This window comes from Phacochoerus africanus, chromosome 5 (assembly GCF_016906955.1).
Source record: "Phacochoerus africanus isolate WHEZ1 chromosome 5, ROS_Pafr_v1, whole genome shotgun sequence".
Taxonomy (NCBI): domain Eukaryota; kingdom Metazoa; phylum Chordata; class Mammalia; order Artiodactyla; family Suidae; genus Phacochoerus; species Phacochoerus africanus.
Window position 1 is genome coordinate 85,161,140 of NC_062548.1, and position 21,412 is coordinate 85,182,551.

At 38.4% G+C, this 21,412-nt stretch overlaps 2 protein-coding genes across 6 annotated transcripts in view; one reads left to right on the top strand and one right to left on the bottom strand.

Moving 5' to 3' along the window:
• PEX13 (peroxisomal biogenesis factor 13) overlaps positions 1 to 11,056 on the bottom strand; it is a 29,863-nt gene extending 18,807 nt beyond the window's left edge. The window contains exon 1 of the mRNA XM_047782013.1: positions 10,902 to 11,056. Within this exon, the coding sequence (XP_047637969.1) occupies positions 10,902 to 11,023 (122 nt within the window). The 5' untranslated portion in view covers positions 11,024 to 11,056. The remainder of the gene's footprint in view (positions 1 to 10,901) is intronic.
• A 251-nt stretch (positions 11,057 to 11,307) lies between these two features.
• Positions 11,308 to 21,412, top strand: part of PUS10 (pseudouridine synthase 10) — a 68,655-nt gene continuing 58,550 nt past the window's right edge. The window contains exons 1-4 of one of the 5 annotated variants that reach the window (XM_047782007.1): positions 11,308 to 11,432; positions 15,278 to 15,425; positions 18,372 to 18,635; positions 19,635 to 19,721. In XM_047782007.1, coding sequence (XP_047637963.1) covers positions 15,300 to 15,425; positions 18,372 to 18,635; positions 19,635 to 19,721 — 477 coding nt within the window. In that variant the 5' untranslated portion in view covers positions 11,308 to 11,432; positions 15,278 to 15,299. Of the gene's footprint in view, positions 11,433 to 11,531; positions 11,608 to 11,647; positions 11,713 to 15,277; positions 15,426 to 16,335; positions 16,558 to 18,371; positions 18,636 to 19,634; positions 19,722 to 21,412 lie in introns of those variants that run through there. The other 4 variants (XM_047782006.1, XM_047782009.1, XM_047782011.1 and 1 more) reach the window with 4 other exon arrangements.

Sequence of the window (21,412 nt, forward strand, 5' to 3'; positions counted from 1 at the left end):
CTCTTTGGTAATTCAAATATCTAGAGTCCCTATGAATCTGTTTTTCCAGCTGTTTACTTGGTTGCTACTTATGTTATATAATGACTTCCTGGGTTTGGCTACTTGATTTTGCTGTGCCTCAGACATACCTGAAAAATTGTAGTGATAATTGGAGACTTTGGATGATGTTCTCTTTCTCCAGATATGTTTCATTCTGTACATTCTTCTTTTTTTTTTAATTGAAGTATAGTTGATTTACAATGTCATGTTAGTTTCAGGTGTACAGCAAAGTGATTGTTATATACATAACTGAATACACACATACACACACATATGTAAAACATTTTCAGGTTCTTTTCCATTATAGGTTATTAGAAAATACTGATTATAGTTCCCTGTGTTACAGAGTAGATTCTTGTTGTTTATCTATTTTATATATAGTAGTATGTATCCAAATATTATTTAGTGAACTATTCTCCAGTTTGATTCAGACAGGTTGCTAGGGCTACTATTAATTCATGATATCCCTAATTTATTTTCAGGAATTGATGATTTGAAGCTGTTCCTATAAGATTTCGTTTTATTTTATCTTATTTTATTTTTGTAACCATAGCACATGGAAGTTCCCAAGCCAGGGACTGAACCCTCACCACAGCAATGACAATGCCAGATCCTTAACTTGCTGAGCCACACTAGAACTCTTTGTCTGCTTCTTTATATCCTCTTATCTAGATGTCTCTTTTCAGGGCCTAAAATAAAGTGTGGGTAATTTATCAGTATCTCCTCTTGGAGGACCTCTCAACTCCAACTATGCTTCAAGAGTTTGTCAAAAATGCTATTCAACTAGCTTTATTATCAAAACTGCTTCTTATGAAATCAGCAGAAACTTCTATGGGAAAAGTGCTTTCAAAGGCTATACTCACCTTTGTGGATTTTCAACTTTCTGGATCTAGGCTCCATAAATCATTATTTTCTTTTTTGCTCTACAATGCCTTTAAGCAGCTGTTTTTATATTCTGCTTAGCTTGGTATTTATCCCCAATTGTTATTTTCTAAATTATTTATTATGCTATCATCACAAGTCCTTCCCATAATTCTTTGTCCATATTCTGCACAGTATCTTGCATTTATTTATACATCGGACTTCTCCGGTACAAGGTGAGCTCCTCAAAGGCACAGGAGTTTCCATTGTTTCTCCAGCACCTACTATAATGCTTAGCATATAAAGAGGTACTGATACAACCACAATTAGTGACTATTTAATACACACATATAACAGTTATTAAAGATTATTTTTCTTTATATATCCTTATTTTATAAATTTTGATGAATATGTAACTTTTAAAATTTTAGGTAATTAAATTTAAACATTTAGTAATAAAAAATAGAGAGCCTTCTTTTACTCTTTTTTTTTCCCCCCTCATTTTTGGCTGCACCTGCAGCATATGGAAGTTCCCGGGCCAGGAATCAAATCCCTATCCTACAGCTGCAGCAACACTGGATACTCAGCCCACTGATCTGGGTTGGGGATTGAACTGGTAATGCCAGAGACAAGCCAGATCATTAACCCACTGCAGCAGAGTGGGAACTCCTCTTCTTTAGTTTTAATGCTGTCCATTGCCAGCAAACACAAATGCATTCAATGTGCATGTACCATCTTGCTTTCTGTTACAACAAGCATAATAAGAAGCCTAAGTCTTATAAGACCAAAAGATTTATTCTCAGTGCTGAATGTGCAAAAAGTATCACTCACCCAACTTTTTATCTTGATAGGTTTCAAACAAAAAATATTTTAAGAAAAAGTACACCAAATATCCACATACCTTCTATTTAGATCAACAACTACTATCATTTTACCACATCAGCTTTCTCCTTATTCCAACCTTTTAAATACTCCTGAATTGTTTGAGATTAACTTCTAGACCAGCTAATTTACTCCTAAATATCTCAGCAGACATTTCCTATAAAAAGGTATTTCATATAAAACCATAATACCATTTTCCCATCTTTGAAACTTAAATGCATATCACCTATCCAACTGACATTCAAAACATAGCCATTACTCTCAAATATCTTTTGTTTAAACAGCTTTATTGAGATAAAATTCACATACCATAAAAGTCACCCATTTAAACTGTAAAATGCAATGGACTTACATATATTCACAGAGGTGTACTATTATTACCATATGCAATTCCAGAACATTTTCATCCTTCTAAATAGAAATCCCACATTCATTAGCAGTCACTCCCCATTTCCTGCTTTCCCCCAGTCCCAGGCAACCACCAATATACTGTCTCTATTGGTTTGCCTGTTTTGGAAATCTCCTAGTCAATTCTCCTTATTTATGATAGTTATGTTCCATAAAGCTGCGAACACTGAATTAGCAAATACCAAATCAATCACTGCTACTAGAAGAAAGGAAGGATTAGGTTCCTTCAAGCTTCCAATCAATATATATACTTCTTTTATGTATGCTTCTGTTTAATAAAGATATTTATTTATTTGCTCTTTTTAGTGCTGCACTCGAGGTCATATGGAAGTTCCCAGGCTAGGGGTCAAATTGCAGCTACAGCTGCCAGCCTATACCAGAGCCACAGCCACGGCATATCTGAGCTGCGTCTGCAATCTACACCACAGCTCACGGCAACACCAGATTCTTGACCCACTGAGCAAGGTCAGGGATTGAACCCACATCCTCATGGATACTAATCAGATTTGTTTCTGCTGCGCCACAATGGGAACTCTGAAAGATTCTTTATCGAATTACATTGTTGACTCATTAACAATCAAAAAAAAAAAAATCACAGCCAAAAGCACTATAACTCATTGCTGAACAAAGTTGTCTAATGTCAATATTTTCTCTATTGGGCCTTCCCAGGAACACAAAAACGGTACTCTAGCACTATGCTTAGGGGCCATTTAAAAAGTGACATTATCAACAAAAATGTAAAAAATGTGGCTAGCACTTAACAGTTTTGAAAAGGGCACCTGTTTATGAAGCTGAAGCAGGAAGCCAGAGTGTTGCTTTTTGTTCACCCTCAACTTAGAGATGACTCAGATCTTTCACTGGTCTATGAGAGTCTAAAAAGATCATGAAAATGCTGCATATATTGATTTTAAGGTTACAAATAAATTTCACTGAGGAGAGTTTGCAAATACTGAGTCTACAAATAATGAGGATCTACTGTAAATGACACATACAATATGTAGTATTTTGTTTTTGTTGTTGTTTGCTTGTTTGTTTTGTCGTGGCGTGAAGTGGCTTGATGTGTGATCTCAGTTCCCAGACCAGGGATTGAACCCAGGCCAAAGCCGTGAAAGCACTGAATCCTAACCACTAGACCATCAGAGAACTCCCCAAATACGCTGTATTTTCTGGCATTTTTTCACTTAATGTTGTCAAGGTTCATCCATGTTATGGCATTAATCAGTATTTCATTTTTTTTATTACAGAAATAGATTTATCTATACATCAGTTGATATACTTTTGGGTTATTATGATTAATGCTTCTATGAACATTTATGTACAAGTTTTTGTGTGAATACATGTTTTCATATATCTTGGGAGTGAAACTGCTGGATCATATGCTAACTCTGTTTAACTTTTTGAAGAAGTGCCAAATTGTTTTCCAAAGCAACTGCATCATTTTACATACCTACCAGCAGCACATGTGGGTTTCAATTTCTCTACATTTTGCCAACACTTGTTATTATGTCTTTTTTACTGTAGCCATCCTAGTGGGTGTGAAATGGTATTTCACTGTGTGTCTAATTTACGCTTCACTAATGGCTGATGATGTTGAATATCTTTTCATGTGCTTATTGGCAGTTTTAGATCTTCCTTGGAAAAATATCTATTCAGATACTTTGCTCATCTTTTGTTGTTGTTGTTGGTTTTTTTTGGTCATGCCCTTGGTATGTGGAAGTTCCTAGGCAGGGATGGATCCCTTGCCAGAACAGTGACAACACCAGATCCTTAACCTGTTGTGCCACAAGAGAACTCCTACTTTGCTCATTTAAAAAATTATCTGCCTTTTTTATCACTGAGTTGTAAAAGTCAAAATGTCTTTTTAGGCTGTTATTTTTTGAAACAAACATTCAGTTAAGCTCCATACACTACATTTGGTTGATTGTGTCCCCATTCTCATCTAAACAGAACAGTAATATCCCAGACTTTTGAGGAGTCCAGCCATTTTTCTTATAAAATGTCCCACATCCTGGATTTGTGCTTCCACCAGAATGTTGTTTAACTTGTACCCCTATCCTCTATTTCCAGTTAAACAGAAGTATGCATCTAAAGGTTTAGAATCAGGCTAACATTTTTTGGCAAGCATAATTCATAAGTGATGTTGTTCACCTCAGATCATATCACATCATAAAACAGGCAACAAAACTTTAAAAAGGGTTAGGGGACCACCAAATAGGGTAGTATATTCAGGTTTTGGTGAAGCAGCTCTGAGTGGAAGTGTCCCACTCAAATGCAACAAGTCATTGGTTGAGGCTGGGGACTTGGAAACACCACTTTGGCTCATAATAATTTGTTGACAGTGGTAAAAGAGATTATAAAATTTGCTGACAACACTTTTGGATTTTTAAAGTTACAGAACTAATGGAGGAAGATGCTCATAAAGCCTCAAATCCAGGAAATGAAACAGGCTAATGACTAACCCAAGGAGTTAATCTGTAATATTGTTAATCTAAGCCACTAATTTTTACACCAGATTCTTACATGGAGAATGGGTGCTGAGAGGAAGGGAGAGACAACAGGAAACTTGTCAGATAGAACTAAAAATAGAAGAGAAAGGTGAGACAACAGAACTCAGAAATTCCTACTCAAAATGGACATATCAAAAATGCCACAAACAAGAAGAAATAAATATACTAAGACACCAAACTAACAAAAACCAAAATTCATTCCAGGAAAAAATTATTTTATATAACAGCTCAACAAAGATTCTAAATATGTTTAAAATGGTCAAAGAGATAAGCAGAACAAGATTTGAACAAAATTATAAAAAAGTCAATGAGATAAATGAAACAATAATATCTGTGAAATAAACATGGAAAAAAAAAACCCATGTAAATATGAAAAAAAAAATCCCATTAGAAGTCTTAGACACAGTGCCTACAGCCACAGGGTACCTTGGAACTATGAGGCACAAAGAAAATAAGTTGTCTTACACTAAGGAACCAAGCGGAAATATAGGACTTGGGGAATTCCACCTCAAGTAATGGCACTACAGATAATCAGACCAACCATACCACAGAAAACAATTAGAAAAGAGAGAAAACAAAATTATCTTTTGTGTGTGTGTGTGTGTGTGTGTGTGTGTGTGTGTGTGTGTGTGTGTGCGCGCGCGTGCGCGCTTGCCACTTCTTGGGCTGCTCCCGCGGCATATGGAGGTTCCCAGGCTAGGGGTCGAATTGGAGCTGTAGCTGCTGGCTACACCAGAGCCACAGCAACTCGGGATCCGAGCCGCGTCTGCAACCTACACCACAGCTCATGGCAACACAGGATCCTTAACCACTGAGCAAGGCCAGGGATTGAACCCGCAACCTCATGGTTCCTAGTCGGATTCGTTAACCACTGGGCCATGATGGGAACTCCTAAAATTATCTTTTTAAAGCATGAGAGAATAAGACATTGAGTAATTAGAGAGCCAAGATCCAGGAGAAAGATAAAACCCAGAGACTCCATTTTGAGAAATTTCTTAAGGGAAGAGGACTAAATCCAGAAGAGATGGCTGACAGGATGAGAAGCAGAGCTTTTAACAGACTTTCTGGGTTAAGGAGACAAAAAGAGAGTTCAGAAGCTCCAAGAGGAGTCCCAACTGTGGCACAACAGGATAAGCAGTGTCTCTGAAGCCCCAGGACATACCTCAGACACACCAGGACCACTGGCCTGGCATAATGGGTTAAAGATCTGACATTGCTGCATCTGTGGCTTGGATCTGATCCCTAGCCCAGGAACTCTGTATGCTGTGGGGTGGCCGGAAAAGGAAGGAAGGAGGGAAGGAAGGAAGAAGTTGGGCAGAAGCAATTTAAAAAGGTAATGGTCGAGCCTTTTCTCAAATCAATGAAAGACATCAAGTCAGATTCAAGTATCCTATGAAGCCCACCAAAATTTAACTGCCAGAAAAAAAAAATAAAAAAAAAAGGAAAATCTTGAAAGCAGTCAGAGGGGGGAAAAAGATTCCTATTGAAAGAGCAAGAATAAAACAGAGATGACTGAAGCAGTCAGAAAGCTGACAGAGAAAAAGGAAGCCAAGAAAATATAGGTCCCAAGATGACAATGTTGAGTTAGCGGATTTCTAGACTTCTTGTCAACTAAACAATAAATGTTTTTATAGTCCAAAGCACATAGTGTAAGATATTGTTACTTGTAACAGAACTATTGCTGATATGTTTAATAAGAGTTCCAGAAGAAGGGATGGGAAAGAACAGTGCTCAAATAATATTTAAAGATAGGACTGGTGAGAGTTTTCCTGAATTAAAGGACATGACTCCTCAGACTGAATACTGGGTACTGAGCATGAATCCTGCAGCTGCTCAGGAGGAAAATATATACATGTAAATATATATCTGAATATTTGCACCCAGATAGAGCTTAATAAAGTTGCAGAGGACTAAGGTACCAAGTAAAATCTTAAAGGAGAAGACAGTCTACAAAGGAATAAAAATTAGACTCAATGGAAAAATTTCGGTAGCCACAAAACTTTCTTTCTTTCTTTTTTTTTTGGTATTTTTAGGGCCACACCTGAGACATATGAAAGTTCCCAGGCTAGCGGCTGAATCAGAGCTGTAGCTGCTGGCCTATACCACAGCCATGGCCACACCAGATCCCAGCCATGTTTGTGACTTGCACTGCAGCTCACAGCAACAAGGGATCCTTAACCCATCAAGTGAGGATAGGGATCAAATCCATGTCTTCATGGATACTAGCTGGGTTCATTACCACTGAGCCACAGAACTCCTGGAGCTATAAAACCTTGATATCAAACCAGAAAAGTATAATACAAAGAAAGAAAATTATAGGCCAATTTCACCTGGGAACATATATGCAAAGATTTTAAAATATTAGATTTTAGCATTTTCCTTTTTGGCTGCTCCATGGCACATGGAGTTCCTGGGCCAGGGATCAGATCCAAGCTGCAATTGAGACCTATACTGCAACTGTGGCAATGCTGGATCCTTAACCCCCTGATGGAAGCCAGGGATTGAACCTGCATCCTCATGGATACTAGTCAGGTCCTTAACTCAATGGGCCACAATGGGAAGTCCCAACAAGACATTTTCAAAAGACAAAATAGGCTTCTATGGGAAGAAGATGCCATTTAGGAATTTCATATCAAGAGGGAAGTCAATGCCAAGCTTCAAAGCCTCAAAGGATAAGATGAATCTCTTGTTAGGAGCTAATGACTTGAAGGTGAAGCCAATGCTCACTCACCATTCTAAAAATCTTAAAGCCCTTAATAATTATGCCAACTATGCCTGAGCTCTCTCACTGGAACAACAAAACCTGGATGACAGCATATTTGCTTACAGAATGATTGACTATTTTAAGCCCTCTATTGAGAGAGCTGGTGCTCAGAAAAAAAGATTTTCAAAATATTACTGCTCATTTACAATGCACTTGGTCACCCAAGAGCTGATGGAGATGTACAATGACATTAATGTTGTTTTCCTGTTTACCAACACAACATCCATTCTGCAGCCTCTGGATCAAGGAGTAATTTCACCTTTTTAGATCTAACTAAGAAATTAATAAGGATATGGCTGTCATAGATTGTGATTTCTCTAATGGATTTGGGCAAACTAAATTGAAAACCTGAAAGGATTCACCAGATGTCGTTAAGGACATCAGTGACTCATGGGAAGAGTTCAAAAGAACAACTTTAACAGGAGTTGGGAAGATGTTGATTCTAACCCTCAAGGATCACTTTGAGGGAGTTCAAGACGTCAGTGAAGGAAGTAACTGCAGATGTGGTGGAAACAGCAAAAGAGCAAAAATTGTAAGTGGAGCTGAAGATGTAACTGAAATGCTGTAATCTCATGTTAAAACTTCAATGGATGAGGAGTGAACAAAGAAAGTGGTTTCTTGAGATGGCATTTATTCCTGGTGAAGATGCTTATGAAGACTGCTGAAATGACAGCAAAGGATTTACACTGTTATGCAAATTTAGTTGATAAAGCAGCATCAGGATTTGAGAGGATTTACTCCAGTTTTGAAAGAGGTTTTACGGTGGGTAAAATCAAACAGTGATGCATGCTACAGAGAAATGTTTGTGAAAGAAAGAGTCAATTAATGTGGCAAACTTCACTGCTGTCTTATTTTAAGAAACTGCTGAGCTATCCCAGCCTTCAGCAATCACCATGCTGATCAGTCAACACTGGGACAAGACCCTCCACCAACAAAAACATTACAACTGGCTGAAGGCTCAGATAACAACTAGCATTTTTTTTTTGCAATAAAGTATTTAAAAATTAAGGTATGTAAGCTATTGCTCACTTAACAGACTACAGCAGAATATAAACATCTTATATGCACTAGGAAGCCAAAAAAAAAAAAAAATGTGACTCACTTTATTGTGGAATTTGATTTACTGCAGTTGTCTAGAACCCAACCTGTAATATCTCCCAGGTGTGCCTGTACAGCTATATGAATGAACAAGATAAATCTCAAAATAAATAATACTTAGTGGAAAAAGTTTTCAAATGATACATATGAAAAATAGTTTTCAAACAATGCATACTTATTTAAAATTTAAAAATATACTAAGGGAGCTGTGGCTCAGGGGTTAACAAACCCAACTAGGATCCAAGAGGATGATGAGGGTTTGATCCCTGGCCTCGCTCAGTGGGTTAAGGATCAGGTGTTGCTGTGGCTGTGGTTTAGGTCGGTTGCAGCTCCATTCGACCCCTAGTCTGGGAACTTCCACATGCTGCAAGTGCAGCCTTAGAAAGCAAAAAAAAAAAAAAAAAAAATATATATATGTATATATGTATATATATATATACACACACTAAATAATACATATATATACATGTATTGTAAACACAACCTAAGTACTAAAGTATAAAAACTTTGTGTATACTAAAAACCAAACAGGTTTAGTAGTTACTGCAGGAAAAAAATGATAAGGTTTAACTGGTCCAATTTTTATTTTTTTAAAAAACTGAAGTAAATCTGGCAAAATGTTAATATCTCTTTAAGCTGGGAGCAAATACACAGGTATTCATCATTTTACTCTCTACCAGTCTCTACATATTTGAAATAATTCATATTTCTTAGAAAGTGGAAAAACGGTTAATTTTACATAAACAGAACGCTAACAGATGCAAGAATAAAATCTCTCTCTTCCAGCGGCCAGTCCAAATTTTTTTAAAAAGTCAAACCACTTATTAAAAAAAAGGTAGCAGAAAGTGTCACTCCAGCTTAACAGCATAACTGAAGGTTATTACTTGTTACGTACTTATTGAGTAAAGCAGCAACTGTGTTCAAGCATCTTAACAAAAGATTACAAGTTTTTTTTTTTTTTGGTCTTTTTGCCATTTCTAGGGCTGCACTCGCGGTATGTGGAGGTTCCCAGGTTAAGGGTCTAATCGGAGCTATAGCCAACGGCCTACGCCAGAGCCACAGCAACGTGGGATCCGAGCCGCGTCTGCAACCTACACCACACCTCACTGCAACGCCGAACCTAGTCGGATTCGTTAATCACTGAGCCACGACGGGAACTCGGAGATTACAAGTTTTTTGTTTGTTTTGCTTTTTAGGGCAGCACCTGCGGCAAATGCTAGTTCCCAGGCCAGGGGTGGAATCAGAGCTGCAGCTGCTCGCCATAGCCACTGCCACAGCAACACAGAATCCAAGCGGCATCTGCGACCTACTGCGACCTACTGCAACGCAGGATCCTTAACCCACTGATCGGGGCCAGGGATCGAACTAGCATCCTCGCCGGATACTAGTCGGGTTCCTAAGCGCTGAGCGAAAAGATTACGAGATTTTAAAACATAGCAGAAATACATTCCAGTGCGTTGGGAATTTGGGGTGGGTGGAGGTGTGAAGGAGAAAATAATAGTTTTATTGCTTTGTCACAGCTAACCCATGTCCTCAAAAAGCTGTGTCCCCCTGTTGGGGATTTTTATTTAGGTAAACCTACCACAGTAGGGATTTGACATTCGAGTTTTTCTTCCTTGAATTAAGATGTCCAGATCTACTCAACACAAAACACACAAGGCTGTGAAATTTCCTCTTTTATTCTATTTTAACTTTTTCTGAGCTGTAAATCATTTAACATTGATTACAACCAAACAATATCTCACAGGCTTAGAAAAATCACACTCTATCTAGCACACAAAGGCCACTCATAGGCCTCAGTTCTCAACTCCCGCTTTAAAGTTGCTTTTCCAAAACTTCATTGCTTTACGTAAGCTGGAAAAGAACGCACTGTGTATAGGCTTGAGCTCCAGTTGCGTTGAGAAATGGTTAAAGGCTTGAGACTTTGTTCCCTATCAAACCGGGGCTGGGCAAATGCCTCTCTGAGCAGCTACGAACCGAAAGTCTAACTCTTTAAGGGGAAGAAGGGTAGGGGTGGCGGAGGTAGGAGAGTCAAACAGTTCCGTCAGGGTGTCCCGCAAACAGAAGAAACAGCCGCACCGTTTCTTCCAAGCCCCGGGACCCAGAAGCCCCCTGGGAAACGTCGCTACCGAAAACCGCCGAGCCAGAAGCAACTATCCGACACTGAAATTCCCGTTGCTGGCGCCCCGGCAGCACCTCGACCCGCTTAAGGCTGGGGGGCGGGGTGGGGACTGGATGAGAGGGGGAGGGGACACCTCACCCCTAATAACGGCCTCAACCGCCCCTTACCAAGTGCCCGCTCCGGCCCACAAAACTCGTGGCCAGAAGAATCAAACACTCACTGGAAAGTGGGGCCAGGTCCCGGTCCCGGCCCGGCCCCCGGAATCCGGCGGGTCTCCCAGGGTTTAGGGGGAGGAGGCGGCTGGGACGCCATCTCCACCTCCTCTCGGCTGCCGCTCTGCATCGGGCTCTGAGCCGGGACTCTCCAGTCCCGGGGACACCAGCCGCTTGCGCGCAAGGCACAACTTGCAGAGCGCGGAACCCTCCACCCGGCCTGTCTCTGCAGTCAGGTTGTGACTTGCGGAGCTTTGCGGCTGGGACTACAGTCTATTAGGATACCAATAATCCGGGGGAAGAAATGCTCTCTTTTTCTTTGACCTAGAAGGATTTCCATTCTAAACCTGATGAGGGTAGGAGCTTATCGATATTTCTGGCAGCGGCTACAATGTCCTAGACATCGGAGTCCCACGGAAGCTTATTTGGGACAAGTCCGGCTTCAGCCGGGAATAGTGCCCCACGTATTCCTCTCCCCGCGGGGGAGGGTGTGTGTGTGCCGGTCTGTGCGGCAGCTCGACTGATTTCCCTGCAAACAGGTAGGGGAGACTCCACTCAGTCCTCGAGTTAGCAGCTGGTACTTTCTTTCTAAAGCTCATGTTTCCTCGGGGAACAGAATTGCTAGACGCAATTGGTGCGTTGTCTTTAGTCCTCCCCGTTCCCACTGGAGGGCTGGAAGGGGTTAAATCTCAGGCTCCGGCGTCGTGGGAGAAGGTGAGGTGGGGAGATTTGAAGTGAGGGGGTGCGGACAGGGTTCTGGAGAGGTGTGGATGGAGGGGATCGTTTCCCACCAGCTGCAGAAGCTTTGGTAGCAGGGCGGTGAGTCGGAAGTTTCTTGGACCTGACTTAAGGGGAGCAAGGCTTGCTTGGTTGGCCACAGGAAAGACTCGAGGTTAGATTTGGGGATGAACTTTCCAGAAATCTAGAGTGGATTCCACTGCTGAGTGTTTATCAGTGGCGCAATGAAGTTAGGAGTGCCTCCTTTGGAAATCCACACTCCACCCCCACCCCACAAGAAGAATGACCCCCTTCTGTATGGAAATAAGTTCGAAAAGATTACAGGATTAGACTCAGCCTGGTTATTTTGCTGCCTCCTTGACTGCAGTAGTTTCTGTAATGGTGTGAGAAAGGAAAATCCATCCTTTCCTCTGATAAACTAGAGACGGGGCCATTGGTTTGTGGAGAAGGGACTCCGTCCCCGTAGGGATCTTAACACGTGGGAGAGGTTCTTTTGCAATGAGAAGTTCCAGTTCTTTGTGTAAACATGTAAACGAAAAGCAAACATTTTAAAGGTAACCAACAGCGAAAACCTTACAGTATGGGGTACATTTCTCAGGGCTTGCTTTCAAAGATAATACATTTAATATGGAACAACTGATTTCTGATGTCTTATAAAAGCCTGTCATTTCAGTGCAGTACATCAAGGTGAAACCACCTTTCTTGAGAAGTCGCTAGATTGTTGCTACGCGAAAATGGTCTTGAGAGGTTTATAAGTTTCATTATTAACACATATGGAGGAGGGCTTTGTTTTTTTAAAACCTCTTGCAGTTAGTTACTCAAGGTTTTCTAATTCTGAACAGGTTTGGGAACTTTTCAGAGCCAAGAGATTGTACTGTGTCATTTACTGACTGTCGTGATACCTTTAATCTAGTGAACTACAGGAGAAACGTTGTCTTTAAAGGAAAGGCCCAGCAAGGGGAGGGGGAAGCATATATTTTAATACAACTATTTAACTTAAGTCTCCAGGGAAATCTTTGATACAAATTGCCCTTTTTAAGCACTCACTCATGGATTTATTTATTGGTCAGGAGGATTTATTTGTTTCTCTGTGTTGAAGGTTAATTCTCAATTAAATGAAATCCTTGACCTTGGCTAATGGAAAGGAGATAATATTTTTTTTTCATTTTTAAAAGTTTTATTGCAGTATAGTTTATTTACAACGGGTGAAGATAATTTAAAGGGAGTGACAGAACAATTTCTCTGTGAGGAGAATGCAGTCAGGGATACGTTTTAAATGCTGATTATCATCTCAAAGAATCCTAATCCCTTCTCAGCATCAAACTAGCTGACTGGGCTGGGGGAAGGGATTCAGATTCATTTGTAAATAATAATGATCACAGAGCTTCCTTATGTAGAAGGTGCTCTCCACATATTCTGTACTTTCTTGAGCTCAAATTTACTTAGGCAACCCTCAGTCACTGTTTCAGGTATCTGAAAGTTTCACTGGTGTGTTTAGACAAGCCTGATTTTCTTCCCTTACCCTCCCTGCCAACTCACATAATCTCCTGAATTAGAAGCCAGCCACAGTCAATTAGTTTCTGTAGTCCTCCCTGCTGAACTGATTTTTTTGGTAAAGAGTTCCATAGAACTATCTATCTGTCTTTATCATTATTTTGTGTCAAGTATCTACTTTTGATAAGTGGCCACAGACATTTAGAAACTTGGAGGTAAGTAGTGGGTTGTTTTTGCTTGTTTGTTTATTTTGGCCTCCCATTGCATGCAAAAGTTGCTGGGCCAGGGGATGGAGTCCTTGTGCCACAGCAGTGACAACAACAGATCCTTAACCCACTTGGCCACCAGAGAACTCCAAGTAGTAGGTTTTAAAGGGTTAGAAAACACAAATTAATTCTAAGAGTCACTTCTTCATAGTAAGCTGTTGTTAAGAGCGTCATCCTTTTGCAAATATTAAGCAGGTTCATTTGAGTTATGAAACTGCACAAATTAAAAGTGCCACAATCTTTTAGCTGTATGACTACAGTATTATTATCATGCAATTATAGTCTTTTTTGGGAAGGGGGGTTTAGGGCTGCACTCGTGGCATCTGGAGGTTCCCAGGCTAGGGGTTGAATTGGAGCCACAGCCACAGCAACGCCAGATCTGAGCCGCGTCTACAGCCTACACCACAGCTCACAGCTGTGCTGGATCCTTAAACCACTGAGCGAGGCCAGGGATGGAGCCCGAAACCTCATGGTTACTAGTTGGACTTGTTTCCACTGTACCACAATGGGAACTCCCGCAATTATAGTCTTACAAAATAACACTAATTTTATATATCCTCATTTTATAGTGATGTGAGCTGATCCATTAACCAGAACATCTTGTGTTTGTGATTTTTTCCAAACAGAATGATTAGGTAATTTAATTTTTAGTACACCTTCTTCCTGGCAGCAAGAGCAGTATGTTCGATTTCCCCCCATTCTTTGTGTAATATTTATTTATTTTATTTTATTTTTATTTTTTGGCCACACCTAAGGAGAATGGAAGTTCCCAGGCCAGGGATTGAATCTGAGCTGCAGCTGCGACCTTTGCCACAGCTGTGGCAATGCCAGATCCTTAACCCACTGAGCCAGGTCAGGGGTCAAACCAGTGCCGCCACAGAGACTATGCAGGGTCCTTAACCTGCTGTGTCACGTTGGGAACTCCTGTAGTATTTATTTCTAAATGAGTTTGTTCAAACTGTAAAAACTAGCAATTTGTTTTAGACAATAACTACTCTAAAATATTTTACCTTTGTTTTTGTCAGAGTTTTTACTTGGGCCATGAAAGTAGATTTTTCTCATTTTGCTAATGGTTGTCATGTGGTTATTTCATCAGATTGTTTTTTTTTTTTTTTGGTCTTTTTGCTATTTCTTGGGCCGCTCCCGCGGCATATGGAGGTTCCCAGGCTAGGGGTCAAATTGGAGCTGTAGCCACCGGCCTACGCCAGAGCCACAGCAACGCGGGATCCGAGCCGCGTCTGCGACCTACACCTCAGCTCACGGCAATGCCGGATCGTTAACCCACTGAGCAAGGGCAGGGACCGAACCCGCAACCTCATGGTTCCTAGTCGGATTCGTTAACCACTGCGCCATGACGGGAACTCCAGATTGATGTTTTTGAATCTACTAATCAATTTGTTATAAATACTTGACTGCTTATCTATCATTAAGGTCAGTTAAGTATTATATAACAAAGACCGACCTAATTTTTTTTTCCTAGCAAATTTATTTATAATTTCTAACAGGAAAGTTTATTGAATGTACTACTCTGTGTTCTCAAATAACCCTGAAAGGTGCAAAATAAAAAGCAAAATTACATTGTATATTCTTGTTTTCATTACCCTCCTCAGAGACAACCATTTTTGAGTATTTTTATTTCTTTTGATTTAGTTATATGGATGTACTTTATCATAATGTAGAATGTTAAAGTCCTAACTTTTACCTGATCTATAAATTTCCTTCAAGTTTATGTTTCAATATAGATATAATGAAAGGAACATTATTAGAGAGTACCAAATAGTGATTTTCGAATACAAACTACTTTTTCCCTTAAAGGTGATGATTTATTTGTCTGTGAAAGTAAAACACAAAAGATACTCATTAGTTTTCTTTTTTATTTTTTCTAGTTTTAATTATTTAATATTTAATATGTTTCCACTAACTGAGGAAAACAAGCGTGTGGCCCAGTTGTTGCTTAGTACTGGTACCTGTCCAAGATGCATCTTCAGATTCTGTGGTGTGGATGTTCATGCACCATACAAACTTCCCTACAAGGTATTTTCTTTCTTTTTCAAGTTAAGAAAGGGTCTCTATTTCAAAATCAGTACCTTTATATTTGAGGGCAAGTATCTATTCATACCTCTTTATTAAATTTTTAAAAAACTGTGATAAAGTAATTACTGATAATGGTAATTTTAGAATTGCCATTGCTGTATAAATGTAAGTTCCTTCTTAAGTGGTTATAGCTACCATTTAATGTAGTGGGATCTTTGTGGAGTGATTCCCTTGTACATTTAATGTTTGCATAGACCTTTCCTAAGGAATATCTAGACAGAATATCACAAAATAGTGCTTCCCACCAGATGTTAGTAAGATGGAATAGAAGGCGGTGGTGGTCCTGAGGTCTTCTATTAAGTGAAACATTGAGGGTTGGTTGCCTTTTTTCTTTTTCTGTTTTCTTTATTACCGTTAGTATTTACAAATAGGTATTTGCAACTCTCTAGAAGTAAAGGCTTATCACCATTTACTGCTATTGATAACAACAAAAGTAATATACTGAGATCTTTGACATTTATGGTAATATATAGAGAGCTTTGACATCTATTAAAATATTCTATTAAAATATTTCACATGAAATATATAACATTTGTGAAATATATTTTATTCTAATAGTGATGTTCTTTTCAGAGGCAGATATTAATTATATGTATACATGTAAATATGTGCTTATATAAACAGTATGAATACGCACACACACACTCAGTTTCCTATAATTTTTACAAATTGCCCAGGAGTTAGCAATAGCAATCATTTATCCTATGTACTAGCTGTTTCTATTATTTTAGAAATAATAATTATATCCAATATTCATATAGCATTATTATATATCAAGTTCTCATATAATCCTGATAATCTATTAGGTAAGTACATACTATGATTGTCTCTATTTTCAGATGAAGAGCTTGAGACACAGAGAGGTTAAGCAACCTGCCCAAAGTTACACAGCTATTAAGTGAGCAAGCTAGGATATGAACTTTCTATCTGAATCCAAAGCCTAGAATTTGGAGCTAGAAGACATGGATTTGAATCCCAGTTCCACCACTTTCCAGCTTCAGTTTTCTCCTCTGTAAATGGGAATGATGATAACATCCACCTCACAGGATTTTAAGGGACAGTGACTAATAAAGTATGTGAAAACACTTTGAAAACTGGAAATGGTACATATGCTATGATGATTAATATATACATGCATATGCATTTATATACATTATAACTATAAAGTAATGATTTTGTGTAACTCCTTACTCATTTTTTCAAACACATTATAATTTATTATTTTATACATGTTACAAAATTTAAAATACATGAAGAGCCTTAGTACTACCAACTTTTGTTTGTATCATTTTATGTAAATTAGCATGAAAATATCTAAGGACTTTTTTTGGTAAATGTATTTTGGTATTTTTATTCCTACATGTAGTCATACATATATCTGTGTGATGTATCATATTGACAAAGTATATCTTAGGTAATAATAACCATATTTGTGTGGGCTATAATATACGTGTGTGTGTGTACATATATGTGTGTATGTACACACGTATATCTACATATTTCTCTTTTAAAGATTTAATGGGAAAGCTGATGTCTTAATAAAATGAATTAAATTTGCGTGAAAGGTTTTTCTCTTTAAAGTCAGTAAATTGTAATTTGAGTGAATTTTGTTCTTTTTTTTTTGTCTTTTTCTAGGGCTGCACCCGCAGCATATGGAGGTTCCCAGGCTAGGGGTCTAATAGAAGCTGTAGCCACCAGCCTACACCAGAGCCACAGCAACGCAGGAACCGAGCCGCGTCTGTGACCTACACCACAGCTCTCGGCAACACTGGATCCTTAACCCACTGAGTGAGGCCAGGGATCGAACCCGCAACATCATTGGTTCCTAGTCAGATTCGTTAACCACTGAGCCACAACGGGAACTCCCATAATTTGAGTAAATTTTGAAAGGATGTTTATTCCAAAACTGAATAATAAAACCTGCCTAATTTAGACAAAACAGGAAAAGTCCTCTGAACATTTAGATCAGTGGAATATCTGAAATATGAAAATGGTTTCAAAGGAATGCCACTTTTTATGTTCCAGTACATAGTGACAGAAATTAGGCAAACCAGAATGTTGTAGACAGTTTTTTCCAGTTAATGCCTATAAGTGGTTTGTAATTATGATGCCAAATTTCTGCATTGCCAGCATCCATTTACCTTTGTTTAGTAAATTGCCTTGAAATTATTTTTACTTAATAGACTTCTCATCTGTCTAACTTTTCAGATTTCAGGTTTTAGTGACTGTGAGATTATTAAATAACCTAGCAAAGATGGAAATTCGATTTGCATTTCTATTAGTAATTAGAATTGAAGTTTGTTTTGGTTTGTTTGTTTTACTGAAATTAACAAGTGAATGATCCATGACCCTCAGAACAGAACTACAAACCAAATTAATGTTTGTTAATGGAACCTTTCTGTCTCAGAATTAGGGTTTCAGTTTCACTGATATATGAAACTTTTTTTTCTTTTTAGGGCTGTACCTGTAGCATATGGAAGTTCTCAGGCTAAGGGTCTAATCAGAGCTGCAGCTGGTGGCCTATGCCACAGCAAAGTCAGATCTGAGCCGCATCTGCCTACACCACAACTCATGGCAATGTTGGCTCTTTAATCCACTGAGTGAGGCCAGGGATTGAACCAGCATCCTCGTGGATTCTAGTCAGGTTCATTACTGTGAGCTAAAACGGGAACTCCTGAAACTTTTTTGAAAGAGTTATACCAATTAGGTAATTCTTTTTTAAATTCCCCAGAAAGCCAAAGCTGACTAATAAAATTAGTCAGTTGCTCCAGAATTGATATAAATCAGCATTGTATAAGTCGGTAATAGTCATAATTTTCATGCTTCATCTTACGCTTAAGGACATTGTCAAAGGGTCTTTACTTTTTTTTTAAATTAACTTTCCAGGAGTTGCTCAATGAACTACAAAGATTTCTGGAAACTGAAAATGACGAATTAGCTTCGGAAGTTCCAAACCCACCCCCCAAGAAAATTCGACTGCAAGAACTTGAAGATGGAATTGATGGGATGGATAATCTGGGTCAAAATGGAGAGGGAAAGCTCTCAGTTATTGAAGATGGAAGCATGGCTTCCAAGAACTCAAATTTAAATGTATGCAATGTGTGCCTAGGAATTCTTCAAGATTTCTGTGAAAAAGCATTCATTAAAAAGGTAAATTTTAAAATATTTATTTATTTATTTTCTTTAGGGCCGTACCTGTGACATATGGGAGTTCCCAGACTAGGGGTCGAATCATAACTGCAGCTGCTGATCTATGCCACAACCACAGCAACTTGAGATCTGAGCCCCATCTGCGACCTACACTGCAGCTTGAGGCAACACTGAACCCTTAATCCACTGAGCAAGGCCAAGGATCAAACCCGTACCTTCATGGATACTGGTTCGGTTCTTAACCTGCCGAGCCACAGAAGGAACTCCAAAAAGGTAAACTTTCCTATTAATGTGCAATACATAAAGATTTTCAGTTTGAGGGTCTAGAATTCTTGTGCCAAAAGGAAGAGTGCCATTCATTTCATCTTGTTTCACACAAATGGGTCATTAGAATGTTTTCTTAACTTAAAAAAAAAAAAAAGCCTACTATTCTCTAATGATCTTTTTATCACCCTGTTCTGGAAATTAATAAGTACCCCTGTATTTCAGTTATGAGTGCTGTTCAACTGAACAAAAATGCAGCAATTTCCCCTTTGCTGTTTAACATAGCTAAGGAGTTAGTAAAAGTTCTTTCTTAGTCATGTCTGTTGTATATCTAGAAAATACAACTATTGCAGCCTTGTGGAAGGTACATGATTGAAGGTGAGATTGCCTTTTGTTTCTAGGTGTCAGAAGTGCCATATTTGGCTTTATTTTGTTTAAAATATTTTCTGAATTAGGTAATCTAATGGAAAAGTGTTTTGATATTTAATAGATTGTTTTGCAGGTGAGTCCTGGCTGCTTTGGCACCTTGTGCTTTTAGTCTTCAGGGTATAGTTGGCAAATATTTGATTTCAGGATATTTGTGAGAGTTTACTAATCAAAGAAGTTTTTCAGTGTCATCTCCTGGACAAAAAATTCATGTTATGAAGATTAGTGCAAAATTTTCAGCAATTCCTGGGAATTTATGTAATACTTTTTAATGTAATAAAAAATACATTTTATATAATACTTTTTTAGGTGTGCCAAAAGGTTGAGGCCTCTGGGTTTGAATTCACCAACTTGGTATTTTCAGTCTCCTTCCCACCACAACTATCTGTAAGAGAGGTAAGGTCATTTAACATGCCTGAAACTATATATAAAGTACACAATAGAAATTTCTCAAAAAAATGGGGAAATATAAATATTCCTTACCATATTATATTTTTCACATTTTATGTACTTACTGAATGATTGAAAGCATTACATTATTATTGCTGTTTAATAGTGAATGGACGAAAAAGGGAATTATTGGTTCAAGTTAGTTTATTCATCACAGGACTGCCATCTTTTTTAAAGGTTCTTATTCAGTAGTGGACATTGATTGAGCATTAGCTCTGTGTGAAGCATATTGGTCAGAGAAAGATTGTACTAGGACTCCAGAGATCTTTTGGGGCAGATATGTGTGTTCTATAATGGTCCTAGGATAAGGTCATTTTGATTATGATGAGCCTTCTATTTCCAGAGTAAAAGATAAAAAGGTGGTACCTGTTAGTCAGTGGGAAAAGGGAGAAAAATAGGCTCATATTTATTTTAACTTTTTTCTTTTGGTAAGTGAAAAAATAATAGTCATCATTATTGAAACTGATGTGAAAACACAAAACTGTCTGGAGTTCCCGTCGTGGCTCAGCAGTAACAAACCTGACTAGGACGAGGGTTCGATCCCTGCTCTCGCTCAGTGGGTAAAGGATCTGGCATTGGCTGTGAGCTGTGGTGTAGGTCGCAGATGCAGCTTGGATCCTGAGTTTCTGTGGCTGTGGCGTAGGCCAGCAGTTACAGCTCCAATTCTACCCCTAGCCTGGGAACTTCCATATGCCACAGGTGTGGTCATAAAAAGCCAAAAGAAAATATAAAACTGTCTTTGTTAATACTGTTAAATGTAGAATAGGGAGGATGACCTCTGTAATCTCAAAATATAACAATGAGTTATAGACACACCCATTTATATGTATGAGGTATCTTTCCTCAAGAATCCCAAAGCATTACCTTAAGTCTTATACCATCACTTTCTTTGGGTGAGTATGTTTATTCGCCCCTAAAAGGCTAATGATTGACTTAAGAATTGTTGAAGCTGGATAGAATGATAGAGTGAGAAGACCTGGGAAGTGGAAAAGAGTAGCATGATTTTAAGTAGTATCTCTGTTGATGATAAGATAACTGAGCAAATAGAAGAGTAAAGAAGATGGTGATGATATACTGAGGTTTCTAAACACTTAAAGCCATTTTCTAGTCAGTTATCAATGCATTTCTCTGATAGATCGTCTCTAGGGTCCAATTTTGGTAGAGAGAAACAGACTTCCAGAAGCTAAGTGATTCAACAGAAAGTTTCGGTGTTTGATAACAAAAATAGGGATAACAAGTATATCTTCGAAGTATAGCTATATATCTGACTACCAAATTCTTCTCAGTTTCTATTTTTACATTAAAATTTGTATTGTCCATTTTTACCATTTATCCGATGACTTTAACAATATTAAAATTTCTTGAATACTTAAGAAGTATTTATATTCTGTGTTAGAAGATGATGTTTTAAAAAATAGAATTATTCTGCATAAACTCTTCGTGCTTTTTTATAACTGATTTTAACCACTAAACTTGTTTAGCAGAAATATATGACTACTTCAGTTATTGGGGAATTAATGTATTTCCACAGTTTAGTGTGTTAAGTGACTCATTGTTTTTGTTTGTATTAATGAGTAATATATTTTTACCCATTCGTTTCTTAAGAATAATAATTATTCACAAGTTCGCCGTTTTAT